Below are 16,852 nucleotides of genomic sequence, written 5' to 3' on the forward strand. Positions count from 1 at the left end.
AGATGTTGGGGGGGGCTGGGTAGTCATGGTGGGGAGCTGGCTGATGGAGGACCTCAGTTTTCTTCAGGCTGACTTCCAGGTCAAACATTTTGGCAGTTTCAGCAAAACAGGACATCAAGCGCTGAAGAGCTGGCTCTGAATGGGCAACTAAAGCGGCATCGTCTGCAAAGAGTAGTTCACGGACAAGTTGCTCTTGTGTCTTGGTGTGAGCTTGCAGGCGCCTCAGATTGAAGAGACTGCCATCCGTGCGGTACCAGATGTAAACAGCGTCTTCATTGTTGAGGTCTTTCATGGCTTGTTTCAGCATCATGCTGAAGAAGATGGAAAAGAGGGTTGGTGCGAGAACGCAGCCTTGCTTCATGCCATTGTTAATGGAGAAGGGTTCAGAGAGCTCATTGCTGTATCTGACCCGACCTTGTTGGTTTTCGTGCAGTTGGATAACCATGTTGAGGAACTTTGGGGGGCATCCGAGGCGCTCTAGTATTTACCAAAGCCCTTTCCTGCTCACGGTGTCGAAGGCTTTGGTGAGGTCAACAAAGGTGATGTAGAGTCCTTTGTTTTGTTCTCTGCACTTTTCTTGGAGCTATCTGAGGGCAAAGACCATGTCAGTAGTTCCTCTGTTTGTGCGAAAGCTGCACTGTGATTCTGGGAGAACATTCTCGGCGACACTAGATAGACTTGTTGAATAGTGTAATGGCAACAACCTTGCACTGAATGTCAGTGAAAACAAGAAAATGATTGTGGACTTCAGGAGGAAGTTAGGGGTACACAACCCAGTCTTTTTTTGAAGACTTTATTTAAAATTTTATAACATGAATACGATAAAGAATTACATTTAAAGAAAAATAGAAAATTTTTTTTAAAAAGGTATGATTACAATATTACATCAGAAAACTACACAAAATAACCCCCCCATTAATTGTAACACAATATTAATAGTCTAACTTAAAATTAGTCCAACCCTCCCCCCAAAATAAAGAGTGAAGAGTTAATAAAATTGACAATATTATATATGAAAAAAAATACCCACTTACAAAAAAGAGATAAAACTTAACCTAAAAAAATTCTAACAAAAACAAAAAAAAATTGTCAATACTAAAATATCACACTTAAACATATATTTAAATCAAACTTAAATGAATATAATTAGCAAACAGAGTCCACTTTAACTTATAAAAAGACATCTTATCCTGAATTGAAAAAGATATCCTTTTCATAGTCAAACAAAATTTCATTTCCAAATACCACTTATCTAAAGTTAGTATATTTCTATCTTTCCAAGTAAGTGCTATACATTTCTTAGCCACAACTAAAGCTAAATAAATAAATGAAATCTGATAATCCTCTAAACCAAAATCGATTAATGATTGCATGTTCCCTAATAAAAATATATCGGGATCTAATACAAGATGGATATTATATAAACTGTTAAAAACAGATTGAATACCTTTCCAAAACTGTTGCAATCGATCACAAAGCCAAACAGTATGCAAAAAAGTATTGGCCGTCTGATCACATCGAAAACAAGAATCCAACTTACTAAAACCAAATTTTTTTAATTTCTCCGGCATTAAATATAGCTGAATAAAATTATAATTAATCATCGCTAGTCTAGCATTAATTAATTTCCGAATACTATTCTGACAAATTTCCATCCAAGCTTCTTCAGCTATTTTATGTCCTAAATCTTTTTCCCATTTCAATTTATCTTTATCCCAGTCTTTTTTACTATCAATTTCTTGTAAACTACAATACAAATCAGATATATATCCCTTTTTTGGTATTGAAAGTACATATTCTTCAACCCAGTCTTTTTTGAAGGCTCAGAAGTGGACAGGGTCAAGAATCTCAAATTCCTGGGTGTCAACATCTCCAAGGATCTGTCCAGGAGCGTCCACATTGATGCAATCACAAGAAGGCTTGCCAGTGGTGATATTTTGTGAGGTGTCTGAGGAAATTTGGTGTATCACCGAAGCCTCTCTTGAATTTCTACAGGTATACATGGAGAGCCTTCTGGCTGGTAGCATCGCTGCCTGGTATGGAGGCACCGACTCTCAGGACAAGAATTAACTCCAGAGGGTGGTTAACTTGGCCTGCGACATCAGACACCAGCCTTCACTCCAAGACATCTACATGAGGTGGTGTCTTAAGAAAGCAGCCTCTTATCCTCAAAGACCCCACCATCCAGGCCATGCATTCTTCAACCTGCTACCATCGGGGGGAAAAAGGTACAGAGCCTAAAGACGAGCACTCAATGGCACAAGGTCAGCTTCTTCCCCACTGCCATCAGATTCCTAAATAATCAATGAACCATAGACACTGCCTTACTTTTCGGTCATTATTATTTTTATTTTTTTTATATAGTAGTCGTAAGATGGTTATAATATGAACGTTTGCACCATGAGGCTGCTGCAAATCATCGAATTTCAACTTGTGCATGGCAATAAATCCTTATTCTGATTCCGAAATTCTGCAGGAAAAAGAATCTCAGGGTTCCTTGTGGTGTCATGTCTGTACTTGGACAATAATGCTGAACTTTGAACCTGTTTCCAGCCTGTTCTCTTTCTATCTCAGATTTCCAGTGTCTGCACTTTTAAGGCTGAGCGAGAGAAAGAGAAGGACGCACAAGGCTGACAGGGACCGTTGCATCTGAACCACAGAAGGAAACGACACCCATCTCCGTGAAACAACTTGCATGCACTGTGTTGTGCAGTTTTCTCAGCACAAGAACAAATGCTTCGGTCCCCAGCCACGATTAACATTTCAAACCACGCCATAACTTCACCTGCCGCCCAGAGCTCAACGTCATCCACCAGGCCCGGCGTGCAGCCCACGAGCTGCCTGCAATTAATTTGCAACAGCAGATGTGGCTTCAGGGTCATATTTTCGCCGACTTTCAATAATGCTGTAAATAACATGGTTTAAGAAACGTTGCTGCTTTGCGGAGATTCGCCAGGGCGCAGGAGGAGCTGCAGGCGAACCGGTCTGGAAGGCCCCGGGGTCCTTCCTTGTCCACGTGCAGAGCCTGGCGGCGGCGCGACAACATGGGTGGTTTGCCGAAGAAGAAGGTTCGGAGGGACTCGGGTTCCACTGATGGGTCTGCCCCTTCCCAGTCAATTACGGTGTCCGGAGATCCTCCAACTCCGATCACCGTGACCCGTCGGGTTCCCCCCCCCCCCCACCCCGTTCTCTGTGACCCGTGGGATCTTTCCACACCCCCCCCCCCATCTCCGTACACTGGGTCTCTCTTCCCTCTCCCTCACCCCCTTTGCCCTCGCCCGGTCCCAATTCTCCTCCCCCACCCCCCTCCCCTGTCCCCCGTCCCTCCCCTGTCCCCCCCCCCTGTCCCCCGTCCCCCCCTGTCCCCCGTCCCCCCCCCTGTCCCCCGTCCCCCCCCCTGTCCCCCGTCCCTCCCCTGTCCCCCGTCCCCCCCCTGTCCCCCGTCCCCCCCTGTCCCCCGTCCCCCCCCTGTCCCCCGTCCCTCCCCTGTCCCCTGTCCCCCGTCCCTCCCCTGTCCCCCGTCCCTCCCCTGTCCCCCGTCCCCCCCTGTCCCCCGTCCCCCCCCCTGTCCCCCGTCCCCCCCCTGTCCCCGTCCCCCCCCTGTCCCCCGTCCCCCGTCCCCCCCCTGTCCCCCGTCCCCCCCCTGTCCCCCGTCCCCCCCCTGTCCCCCGTCCCCCCCCTGTCCCCCGTCCCCCCCCTGTCCCCCGTCCCCCCCTGTCCCCCGTCCCCCGTCCCCCCCCCTGTCCCCCGTCCCCCCCCCTGTCCCCCGTCCCCCCCCCTGTCCCCCGTCCCCCCCCTGTCCCCCGTCCCCCCCCTGTCCCCCGTCCCCCCCCTGTCCCCCGTCCCCCCCCTGTCCCCCGTCCCCCCCCTGTCCCCCGTCCCTCCCCTGTCCCCGTCCCTCCCCTTCCTCCTCAGGAATTCCCCCACTGACCTTTGGGTCTCCCACGCACCCCCACTCTGTTCACTGAATATTGGGTCTCCCACAATACCCCACCACCACCTCCTCGCTAATTCACCATGTATGGTTGGGCTCTCTACCCAAGAGAGTGGGTCTTGTCAGATCTCTTAATTCATCCCCGGGTCACAGTGACCTGTCGGGTCACCACCCACCTCCCCTCCCAACATAAGGAAGGAAACCAATGTATACTGTAACAAAATCAAAATACATTTCTTTTTCAATCAGCATGAAAGAGGAGCTGCTGTAAACTACATTTCAAGAAACAGCGCCAAGAAGAAGTTACAGCTTAGTCTCGCAGATTTCAGGTGAGATATTACCTCGTGGAGAAGACTACTCCTTTCAAAAGTAATGAATTTGTCAAAGTTTAGGTACATATGATTCTTCCTGTGGGCCAGGCAGAATTTCTAGTTACCAGTAGAGCAAAAAAACTACTTAAGAAAAGATGCATATACAAAAGAAAGAAATGTAAACAAACTACAATACAGAAACTAAATATTCAATAATGTGTCATGTGGTTTATCATTTTATGTCCTTAAATTAGTCTCTGATTGAGTTTCGTTTAGGACTCTGATGGTGGAGGGTTAGCCACTATTCCTGGTGGTACAAGTCTTATGGGACGTACCTCTTTCCTAATGGCAGCAGCAAGATCCGATCATGTCCTGTGTGGTGTGGATTCTTGATAATTGCTACTGTTTTCCGAGATCAGTGTTTCATGTCAATTTCCTCTACGATGGGGAGATTTTTGCCTGTAAGGTACTTGGTTGTGGAAGGCTTTCCACTCAGAAGTATTGATGCCCCCCATACTAGCTGGTCAACACACTTTCCACTGCAGATCTGTTGAAATTTGTCGAGGTTTTCAATGTCTCACCAATCCTCCGCAAACTCCTGCTTTAATCAAAGGATTCCACTGTATATGTCATGCATTAACAGCTATGATGCTGTTTTGCGTTGTACAAAAGTGTTGAGGTTACATAATACAGCATCAAAACTACTTTTTTAATATATTATTGCTTGAGGGATATTTTCCTTGAGTATGATTTGCTGATCCAGTCTAGTACAGTCTTACAACCTGCTTGAGCTGCTCTTATTTTTTGAGTAATGTCTCTAGTTAACATTACATTTTTGCAAATGAATTTTCAATACAATTTTATGCAATAAACTCAGTTCATCGTTTTAAGTCTCACTGCATGAGGTACAGAAGTTGGGAAAATGAAGATTGAGTGAATTTAAAATATGGATGAAAATTTTAAAAGTGCTCCAGGAGTCGATGAAAATCAACACAGGTGAATGAGGATTTAGTGCAAATTTAGCAGCAGTCAGCATTATTTTGGATGTTCAAATTTCTGGAAAGTTAGGAAGTTGCTGGCAAGTACTGGAATGTATGAGTCGAGAGGAAAAGGCCTGAATAAGTGTTTCAACTGAAAAAAAAATCTGCTATTTGCACAACCAAGTTATTAAATTCTCTTCTTAAAAATAGTTGCTGTATCCATGATGCCTTTTATTTTTAACAGACGACTGTGCATTTTGAAGGGTATTTATCCTCATGAACCCAAGCACAAGAAGAAAGCTAATAAAGGTTCAACAGCTCAACGTACTTTTTATCTTGTGAAAGATATTAAGTTTTTACTTCATGAGCCTATTGTGAACAAGTTTCGTGAGTATAAAGTAAGTTTGTATTTAATTTTCTTAAATAAACAATATGGAGCTTGTATGTTTTAGAAATAATACTTAATAAGTGCTATATAAGCAGAAGTGCAAGCTGTAGTAAGCTAAAAGAATAGAACATTTTGAAAGGTTATTGTTATTCATTAACTGGGGATTTATAGGCTGTTCTGCACTTAACAAGAAAAGAGCCCAAGGTATAAACAGGAAACATACTTGTGTGAGTAGAACATTGCCTGATTGGCAGAAAGCAAAGAGTTAAAATACAGGAATCATATTCTGGTTGGCTGCCAATTACTTGTGATGTTCCACAGGGGTCAGTGTTGGGCTGATTCTTTTTATGTTGTATATCATTTATTTTGATTATGGAATTATGGCATTGGTTTTGTGACTAAGTTTGAAGAAATTACAAAGATAGGTGGAGGAGCGAGTAGTGTTGAGGAAAAACACAGTGCTGGAGAAACTCACCAGGTCAAACAGTGTACTTTATCTTTATTCTTTGGCTTGGCTTCGCGGACGAAGATTTATGGAGGGGGTAAAAAGTCCACGTCAGCTGCAGGCTCGTTTGTGGCTGACCAGTCCGATGCGGGACAGGCAGACACGATTGCAGCGGTTGCAAGGGAAAATTGGTTGGTTGGGGTTGGGTGTTGGGTTTTTCCTCCTTTGCCTTTTGTCAGTGAGGTGGGCTCTGCGGTCTTCTTCAAAGGAGGCTGCTGCCCGCCAAACTGTGAGGCGCCAAGATGCACGGTTTGAGGCGTTATCAGCCAACTGGCGGTGGTCAATGTGGCAGGCACCAAGAGATTTCTTTAGGCAGTCCTTGTACCTTTTCTTTGGTGCACCTCTGTCACGGTGGCCAGTGGAGAGCTCGCCATATAATACGATCTTGGGAAGGCGATGGTCCTCCATTCTGGAGACGTGACCCATCCAGCGCAGCTGGATCTTCAGCAGCGTGGACTCGATGCTGTCGACCTCTACCATCTCGAGTACCTCGACGTTAGGGGTGTGAGCGCTCCAATGGCCAGCTCCCCACCATGACTACCAGCCCCCCCACATCTCCATCGGGCACACAAAACTCAAAACGGTCAACCAGTTTACCTATCTCGGCTGCACCATTTCATCAGATGCAAGGATCGACAATGAGATAGACAACAGACTCGCCAAGGCAAATAGCGCCTTTGGAAGACTACACAAAAGAGTCTGGAAAAACAACCAACTGAAAAACCTCACAAAGATAAGCGTATACAGAGCCGTTGTCATACCCACACTCCTGTTCGGCTCCGAATCATGGGTCCTCTACCGGCACCACCTACGGCTCCTAGAACGCTTCCACCAGCGTTGTCTCCGCTCCATCCTCAACAGTGTACTTTATATAGCAACAATAAAGATATGTAACCGACATTTCGGGCTTGAGCTGGACAGAGGGGCTGGGTGGGAAAATGGATGAGCTCATGATTAAATGGCAGGACAGACTCGTGGGGCTGTATAGTGTAGGTTTTATGGTCTTAAAATAATAATTTGGATAAAAGCATTTTTACTTCAACCATGGTGTCTTCAGATGGGTTTTACAGTCTGTAGAAGGACTTAGGCAGATGAGGAGAATGGGCAGAGAAGTAGCAAATAAAATATAATATCGGAAAGTGTACGGTCATGAAATTTGGTAGAAGAAATAGAGCGGACTCTTTTCTCAACTGGGGGATAAAAAATGGAAAATTCCCAGATGCAAAGGGACTTGGGAGTCCTCGTGCAGGATATCCTAAAAGTAAACATGGAGGTTGTTTTGGTGGTGAAGAAGACAAATGGAATGCTGACATTCAGTTTTAGAGAAATAGAATACAAGTGCAAGGGTGTAATGTTGAGGCTTTACAAGGCACTGGTGAGACCTTCTTGGAATATTGTGGGCATGTGAATTTTCTACAGATTTCCACATTTTTTAAAATCCATTTTCCACTTTTAATGATTTCCGGGTTGAGAAGTTCGGATCAGGGGCCCCTCGGTCTTCTCACTGCTACCTTCGAGCAGAAGTGCAGTGGGCTTTAGGCTCCTGGCAGGCAGCAGTGGACCTTGAGCACCCAGCAGGCAGAGGCAAATTTCAGGCTCCCGGCAGGGCCTGGGCCTCAGTCGGGATGATCAGTGGTGGCCAGCATTTTTTGAAAGTCGAGAACAAAGTGGAATAAAGCAATGAATACAGAGAAGGAAAATAATAAATTGACAAATTACTGTAAGGATAAATATTTGCAAAGTCAAAGAAATAATAAAAATGTTATTAGTATACAGTGACATATTCACATTATTTTGTAATAGACGTTTTTACTTTGAAATGCAATACAAGAGGCTTGAAATTGATAACTGTAAATTTTCAAAAATTTTCTAAATGGGGGCGCTGCTCAACATATCCCCTGCAAGATGCATTCCCTTGACCCCCGCTGTACGCCTTGCGCAAGCACTCGGCTCTTTTCCTCTTTTCATCTCTCTCACATGCCTGATATTGTGAGGAGTTTTGGGCTCCTCATTTATGAAAGAATGTGATGATGTTAGAAAGATTTCAGAGGAGGTTCACAAAGATGATTCCTCACATTTCATGTGAGGAATGTTTGACAGCTCTTGGCTTATACTTGTTAGAATTTAGGAAAGGTTGAAAGGCATGGGCAGGGTAGATGTGGAAAGGTTGTTTCCCATGGTGGAAGAGTCTAGGATAAGAGGGCATAGCTTCAGGATTGAAGGGCATCCACTTAGAACAGAGATGCAGAAGAATTTCTTTAGCCAGAGAATAGTGAATCTGTGGAATTTGTTGCCACACTGGTTGTGGATGCTAAGTCATTGGGTGATTTAAGGCAGAGATTAAAGGTAATGGGGAGAAGGTTGGCCATAGGACTAAGTGGGGAAAATGGATCAGCTCATGATCAAATGGCAGGGCAAACTCTAGTGGCTGTTTAGCCTATTTTCTGCTATTATGTCTTGTGGTCTTAAGATACTAATTTGAATATAAACATAAGGTTTACCCATTTGCCCATCCTCGGTTATATTTCCTTTTTAAATTAAATTACCCAGCAAAAACAGCTCTTTATCCTTTGAATGTTTTTCACTGTAGCTCCTTTGTGCTTTATGCTAGGCTCCCAAAACTCTTAAATATTCCAAGTTCTTGATCAGAATCAAATTTATAGCATTCCTTTTTCAATCTGCCTCCTTGGATCTCTAACCACTGCTACAGGCATGAGTTTGTGAATCTGTTGCTAAGATACAGACTATCATTCATCTGTATTCTTCCTTCCCTTGCTCACTACCACAACCCACCCTGTTCTAGCCATAAACTTTTACCTTTTCTATTTTCTTTCTTATCTCATACTGTCCCTGTAAACGTGCCCTGTCCATACGTCCCATCTACAATAAATTTCAACCACCTGCTAAATCTAAATGATCATCCTCCTCCTTTTCAAAATACCTACAAAAAAATCTTAACTTTCTTCAACTCTATAAATAAGTGCCTCTTCCAGCTTGCTCATTTTGTTTTTGAATGTTCACTTTGCTTAACTGAATGGAACATTAAAATAGTTTAAAACCAATGACTCTTGGGTTAGTGTGATCCCTCATTGGCTTTTACATCCTTTAAGATGGTCATCCTAATCATCTTTCTCTGTTTTTTCTCATTCAGTGAGATTGTCTTGATCAGACTATCAGCTTTGCTTACCATTGCCACGCTGCTGCTTCAGGCTCTTTTTTTAACCAGATACACCATCTCTTAGAAATTGTATTAATCTGCTTTCTTACCAGCAAATTTTATCCTGTGTCTGTGGATCATACTGCTTGCTTGAAAGCAGTTTTGGTTGAAGCATTGGAGAGTGCAATTATGACTTCTGCCACAAATTGATTTCAATCATTTTCATGGCTATTCTGCAAGATGAATTAGACCCTGAACATTTCACCATACCATTCAACTTCCAAATTAAACTTCTGATCACATGTTACAATCATCAAGAAGGCTGCCAATTTAACTTTAAAATCAGTTGCTTGATACTTTATCATAACTGCTGTTCAAACCCTCAATTGTGCCATTTCCCCAGCCCCATGCCTCCATCCTGTCCAAACCCCGTTCTGCTGATACTTTGCAATTTATGTAACTTTGCTTTAAATCATCTATCTATTCTCATCTTCATTACCTCATGGTTTCAATAATTACAATTTGGAGTTTTCATCCTTGTGTCCAAGTCCCTCCATTACCTGTTACTCTTCTGCCTTCTATTGCTGCCGTCATCCACTCCATCATATCTCCAATATTTTGACTTTGGATACCATGCTTTCATTTATTCATTTAGTTGCTATAAATAGATTGTTATGTTGGATTATGCTAAAAGTTAGCAGGAAAAGAGTGCTTTCTAGTAGATTATGTATTTTTTGTGTAAAATGATGTGTGCAAATAGATTAAGCCTCTTTGGAAACAAATTTCAACACTAATTATGTGTGAAGACTATATTTGCTTTATTTCTATTTCTTTAACTTCTATTTCATTCGAAACGTATTGAAATTTCTTTAGTGTTAGGTAAAAGTATATTTGTTAACCATTTTAAAAGAAACCATAATTATCTGTATAAGAAAGTCCTATCATATGGTTATGCTTTTTCAGGTATTTGTTCGTAGACTCCGTAAAGCCTTTGGAAAAGCAGAATGGAATTCGGTTGATAGGCTTAAGGACAATAAACCTGCATACAAGCTAGACCATATCGTCAAAGAAAGGTAATTTGTGAGGAAATTGTTCATGTTCATGAGGCCACTCTGTTTTATCCATTATTGCATTGTTTCTGTTGTATATTAAATGGATGACTCCAGGCAAGCCTTCACTGTTGGTTATAGTGAGGATAATAGAATCCAAGACCTGGTTTAGAGAATTCCAAGGAACACTAAAAGGATGGAAAATTCAGAAAGCTTTTTTTTGAAAAGAAAGCAGCAATTCTTTAATTTATCTCAAGCTCCTCCAGAGAGAGGTTATTAAAATGTGTGGGAAGGAAAAATAAAAAGTTTGGAGATACCCATAACTATTTATCTGCATCCAAAATGACCTAATATTAGGTATATCCTAAACATTTTTAATTCTTTGAAAGCTCATTTTTGATGCAGTTAAGTAGTTATAAATATCTGCAATTTTTAAAACAAATTTAAATAATCATATTAGAGGAGCTCGAGATGAATTCAAGAATTACTCTGCATTTTGAAATGACTTGTGACAATGAAACTTGCATTGTTTAAGTGTGCTACATAGAAATTACTACAGGTACACGATCCTTTATCTGGAACCCTTGGGTGACAGTGTGTTCTGAATTTTGGATTTTTCTGGATTTCGGAAAGACCACCCGAATTGTGCTGCCTATCCACCCCCACCCCCTTCCAGTCACCCGGCCGTCTCCCCCGGCCGCCAGTCCTCACTTGCTGGATTTTGGAGCTTTCCGGATTTTAGGTGTCCGGATAAAGGATCATGTACATCCATCAGCTACAGTATTTAATGAAATACTTGTGATACCTCAATTGATTGTATTCTGTAACATTATACAGCTAATAAAAAGTCTATGGTCACTCGTGCATTGAGGGAAGCATTGTTAACAAAAACACACATGCAGCAATGAAAAGTAACCATAAAATTATTTTAGTGTTGTTGGCTGATGGGAACAATTATTCAAATCATGAGAAAAAACTGAATTGTTCATTATCAAACTAGTGCCGTGACATACTTAACATTAATCTGAAAGGGTATACATGATATAATGCCTCCAACTTCACTGGTAGCATCTTGTATATTCGGCGGGTTCACAGCTCAAGTCTCACACCAGAGATCTGAGCACACACTTCTAGACATAATGCAGTATTGAGGAATTGTTAGAGGTGTATTTTTCAAACAAAGGTTTACACCACAGCCCAATCTTCCCTCTGGGCAAGATGCTATTTTGAAAAGCAGTAAACATTCTGGTCTCCTGGTGAATATTTACCTTGCAAGCAAAATCATTAAAATACATTGCCTAATCAGCATCCTTTTGTGGGGTTTTACACAAATAGAATATCACCAATATATTAATTCCCAAATTAACAGAGCAGAGAGCTTAAAGCTTGCTTAATTGTCCTAAACGTCATTCAAAACCAGAATTAATACTATTTAATCAAATGAGACCATTTAGCTTTTGTTTCTTTGACCAGTGGAGGAACACAAAACATGCTCTAATGTCATGTGTTTTTTAATCTTCTAAAATCTGCTCCACTTGAAGTATATTATTTTCTGTAGTGAAGTATTCCAAAGACAACCAATCCATTAAAGAAACCTCCAGTCCACTCCTTATTTTCCATGACATTTTAAATTAATAACTTTTACTCTATCACTTGTATCAGAAAATTTTTGCTCCATTCAAAATAAGCCTTTATTAATTTTCTTTTGTTTCTCTTTTATGGTGAAAATATGTGCAGTGGTAGCTTCTCCCACCCACCCACTGCATTTCACCCTGTGGAATCTTAAAATTTATTGTAACGGGTTATATTATATATAAATATATTTTTAAGAGATGAACTGTGGGGGGGGGGGGGGGTTTAGTGTAGGTCCCCACAAACAAACAGTAACACTTCACAAAAGGCATCTCATTTAAAATGCAAGAGTTTTGCTCAAGCCAGACAGTCCAGGTGCCTTTGCAAAGACAATAAAAACTGCTTTAGGAAAGAACTTAAAGGGCTCAAGTGCTGATAAAGATCTTTCATGTGTCTGGAGCCCTGCAAGGAGTTCTGTTTTTGCAAGCAGAGCGAGGGAGAAGAGAGAGGAGAGCGGGGTTGGGGGGGGGGGGGGGTGGCAAGTTTGTTGAAACCCCATTTTGAAGATGGGTTGTGAGTTCAGCCTGGTGAAAACCCTTGTCCTTCGAAGAGGAAATGGCTGGCTAGAGTGTTTCACCTGAAATAAGGGAAACAAGAGGAACTCTGTGGTGACCTGGAAGAAGAGGTTATCACTTGGAAAACCCTGATCGGGCAAGTTTCTTCGGCAAGACACTGAAGTGACAGATGGAAGTAAATCAGTTTGTGTGTGTTCAACGAGCAACAAATCTCTCTCTGAAACCAACAAGAATCTTCCTGAGTGGTAACCATTTAACTTAAAGCACCAGAACCTGATAAAAATTCATAAATGTTAAATTCTGTACACAGTATAAGAACTGTTTGATACCAGTGAACTTGGAGAAGTGAGAATGGACTGTAAATCAAAGAACTTTCCTGAGCATCTTCACATTACATGCACATGTGCTTAGAATTAGAAGAGGGGCTTAAGTTAAAAGCAGTAAGTTAAAGTTTTATCCTGTTTTGATGCTTAAAGAAAATTAAAAGCAACTTATGATGAAGTAACCATTTGGTGAATTTCTATTGCTGCTGAGTTTTGGGGTCCTCTGAATCCGTAACATCATGCATTAATGAAAAAAAAAAAATAAAAAATTTTAAAATATTTTTTTAAAAAAATTAAAAAAGAAAAATGGTTAACATTTCCTTGTACAAATGTATTGCTTCTTACTTGCTCTTGGATTCTTTACCATTATTTATAAACTCAAAACTAACCTGCCTTTCATACAATAGTCATAGAATTGTATAGAACAGAAACAGGCCCTTAGAGCCCACCTGGTCCATCCCAACTATAGTGCTTTACTGTGTTAATCCAATTGCTTGCATTATGCCTGCATTTCTCTATGCTTTCCTATCGAAGTACCTTTCTTTTTACCTATGTGTAAATTAGGTGAATTAAAAAAAAACTAAAAATGGGGTCATTTGAGCGCATGGTTAGTATAGTGGTTAGGGTAATGCTGTTGCAGTGCTAGCAACGTGGGTTCAAATCTGGCTCTGTTTGTAAGGAGTTTGAATGTTCTCCCCATGTGTGTGTAGGTTTCCTCTGGGTTCTCCAGTTTCCTACTATCCTCCAAAAAAAAATGTATGGGGTTTGTAGTATAATTAGCAAGATCGTGTTATATGGCGAGCTCTCCACTGGCCACCGAGACAGAGGTGCACCAAATAAGAGGTACAAGGACTGCTTAAAGAAATTTCTTGGTGCCTGCCACATTGACCACCGCCAGTGGGCTGATATCGCCTCAAAACGTGCACCTTGGCGCCTCACAGTTCGGCAGGCAGCAACCTCCTTTGAAGAAGACCGCAGAGCCCACCTCACTGACAAAAGACAAAGGAGGAAAAACCCAACCCCAACCAACCAATTTTCCCTTGCAACTGTGCCTGCCTGTCCCGCATCGGACTTGTCAGTCACCAACGAGCCTGCAGCAGACGTGGACATACCCCTCCATAAATCTTCGTCCACGAAGCCAAGCCAAAGAAGAAGTGTATTTGGACAGTGCGGGCTCAGAGCTTGCTACCATGTTGTTCCTTTAAATTGAAATTAAGAATTTATAAAATAATAATTTGAAATTTACTGTCTTTTCTTTCTTTTTATTAGGTATATGAAATTAATAGTTCTTCATTTATCTTTCCTAACAAATACACATATGACTTTAAAAGCTCCAGTTGTGGAGAACATCAGCAACAATATCCAAAGTCACCTATCACTTCCAAACATACTGCATTTGCCACATGTCACATCTCAAGTTACTTGTACAGTATCCTAAGAGGTTTGTCACAGCTTAAGGGTAAATTAGTAAATGAGATCTGCCATTTGTGCTTCTATTGTCACTAGGCAGAGCATAAATAAACTATGTAATACATAGATGACACAAAATCAGTACCTCTTCCTCTCTAGGCACCTCTTGCCGCAGATGGTGCCTGTCCTGTTAGGATTTACAGCATTTATTTTTTCATCAGAAGCTTTTTAAGTTCACATAATTTTGACTACTTTTGTGATGTCCTACATCTCAAGATGAACTTTAAGTATTTGCTCTATACAGTATATATCCCAGAAGATTGAGTCCATCAACCAAGTTTCAAAGCTAGCTTAAGTGTAATTGCAAACTTGCTCTTTCAAAATCTTTTGAAGATCCATTTTTAGCCCTTGGGTGACACCACCATCACTCATTTTCACAACTATTATTTCCATTTATTTCTGTTCTGCAAAGGCAGTGCAGTAGAATTGGTTTTGATGTGTGTCCTGGTGGGGAACTGATAGGATTGATGGCAGGCTGTGTGGTGTGAGTAGTTTACAGAATGATGCACTCCTTCTGCCATCTACGCAAGGCTTAGGGAATCTTTGTACCATCCTGAATGTATCTTCTCCACTGGGACAGTTATATGTCAGGAAAAAAAAAACACGTCAGGGGGTTTGTTACATTTGACTGTCTTTTCCTCTTTTTATCTATAATGTCTTTTTATGAGAAGAGAATGTTTTGAGAGTCTGGTGCTGAGTATATGTAAAACATAGAACATTTGGGCAACATGGTTAGTGTAGCGGTCAGCACAGCGCTGGTACAGCGCCAGCGATCGGGACCAGCATTTGAATCCCGTGCTGACTGTTAGGAGTTTGTACAATCTCCTCGTGACTGCATGGGTTTTCCCTGGGGGCTCTGATTTTCTCCCACTGTTCGAAACGTACTGGGGGCTGTAATTGGGCAGTACAGGCTCTTGGGCCAAAAGGGCCTGTTATTATGCAGAGTACAGACCTATGGAAACTTCCTCCTCAGCAGCCTAACTCATACCCATAAACACTTTTTCTTGTATCTATGTGCCTATAAGAGCCTTTTGAATGTCCCTATTGTAGCAGCCTATTCCATCACCCTTGGCATTGCATTCCAGGAATGTTTCCACTATGGTTTTTTTTAAAATTACCTCTGACATCTCCCCTAAACTTCCCTCAACTCATCATAAACTGATGTTGTTTGGTGTTTGCTTTTGTTGCCCTGGGGAAAAGATGCTGGCTGCCATACTCCTTTAGCCCCTCAAAATATTCTATACCTCTATTAGGTCCCTTCTCCTCCTTCGTCACTCCAAAGAGAAAAGCCCTTGCTCAATAACCTTACTTCACGTTCTTCAGTTCAGCCAACTCTCTCTAAAGAATGTACATCCTTTCTGTAATGAGATGACCAGAACTGAACACAATACTCTTAAGCGTGGTCTAACCAGAGTTTCATAGAGCTGTATTGTTACTTTATGGATACCATACACCTTCTTAACTACCTTATCAATTTGCCCAGCAACCTTGAACGATTTCTTTGTCCCTCCATTCTTGTTAAGAATGCTGCCATTAACTGCGTACTCTACGTTCATTTGACCTTTCAAAGGGCATCATATTATGCTTATCCAGATTGAACTCCAATCTGCCACTTCTTTGCCCAATTCTGCATCCTGTCTATATCCTGTTGTAACCTATGACAACCTTCAACACTATACACAACACCTCCAACCTTGTATCATCTGCAAACCTTCATCAATTTCACTTGCAATCTCCTCAAAAAGCTCAATTAGACTTGTGAGGCAGAACCTGCCACTCACAGTGCCATGCTGATTATCCCTGAAGAGATTATGTTCTTTAAATACTCATAACTTCTCTCACTAAGAATCCAATGTGAACTGACCTATCTGATGTGGCCAACTAAGTGTAACCAAAGACTTAATATTGGGGATGTTGGCCAAAGGAAGGATACTATTGTTTAGCACATCCTCCTGGTGAATTTGTACAGATGGCATTGTCTTGAGATGCTATTTGAGTTTAGATCCCCTAAGCATATAGAACAGAGATTGCAGCTACATTGATAATCCCAGCAAATTTCATAATTGCCTGCATTTATCAAGAAGTTGTTCCTGAAATGTGGTAAACTGTCCGTTTTTCAGAGTCTCGCCATGTGCCTTTATTGATGAAGGCAGCATGGAGGTTGAAACAGGATTTCTGTCTTGTGATGCAAGCCCCATCCTCTTATTTGCTTCTGTGAAAGGATGCAGTCCAGCCTTCTGAGGGTCCTCGAGCACATGTATTAGCTGCTTGTGGCACTCGACTGCTGAGATGGTTGGTACCTTCTGCAAAGGCCTTCTCAACCTTGACTCTGTTTATGATCTGAGCACATAAAAACTCATACAGCAGCCTATCCAGGCCTGCCTTGTCTTTACACCTGATTGGCAAGAAATGAGGAAGACCTTACTCCAATTCAAAAATCTCAAGGCCACGCATGAGACTATTTTTGTTGACATCTTAAAAATCAGCAATTAAAGAAGGGCCGACATGGCCTGTTTCCGTGCTGTAAACGGTTATATGGTTATGGCTAAAAGCTTCAGTGACAAATCCATGACTAGGAAGAGGAGGAC

At 41.8% G+C, this 16,852-nt stretch overlaps 1 protein-coding gene across 1 annotated transcript in view; it reads left to right on the plus strand.

Moving 5' to 3' along the window:
• Positions 1-3,041: 3,041 nt before the first annotated feature.
• Positions 3,042-16,852, plus strand: part of LOC138750454 (pescadillo-like) — a 40,470-nt gene continuing 26,659 nt past the window's right edge. The window contains exons 1-4 of the mRNA XM_069912513.1: positions 3,042-3,068; positions 4,184-4,263; positions 5,470-5,623; positions 10,239-10,348. Of these exons, the coding sequence (XP_069768614.1) occupies positions 3,045-3,068; positions 4,184-4,263; positions 5,470-5,623; positions 10,239-10,348 (368 nt within the window). The 5' untranslated portion in view covers positions 3,042-3,044. The remainder of the gene's footprint in view (positions 3,069-4,183; positions 4,264-5,469; positions 5,624-10,238; positions 10,349-16,852) is intronic.

The sequence above is a fragment of the Narcine bancroftii genome, unplaced genomic scaffold (genome assembly GCF_036971445.1).
Source record: "Narcine bancroftii isolate sNarBan1 unplaced genomic scaffold, sNarBan1.hap1 Scaffold_151, whole genome shotgun sequence".
Taxonomy (NCBI): Eukaryota; Metazoa; Chordata; class Chondrichthyes; order Torpediniformes; family Narcinidae; genus Narcine; species Narcine bancroftii.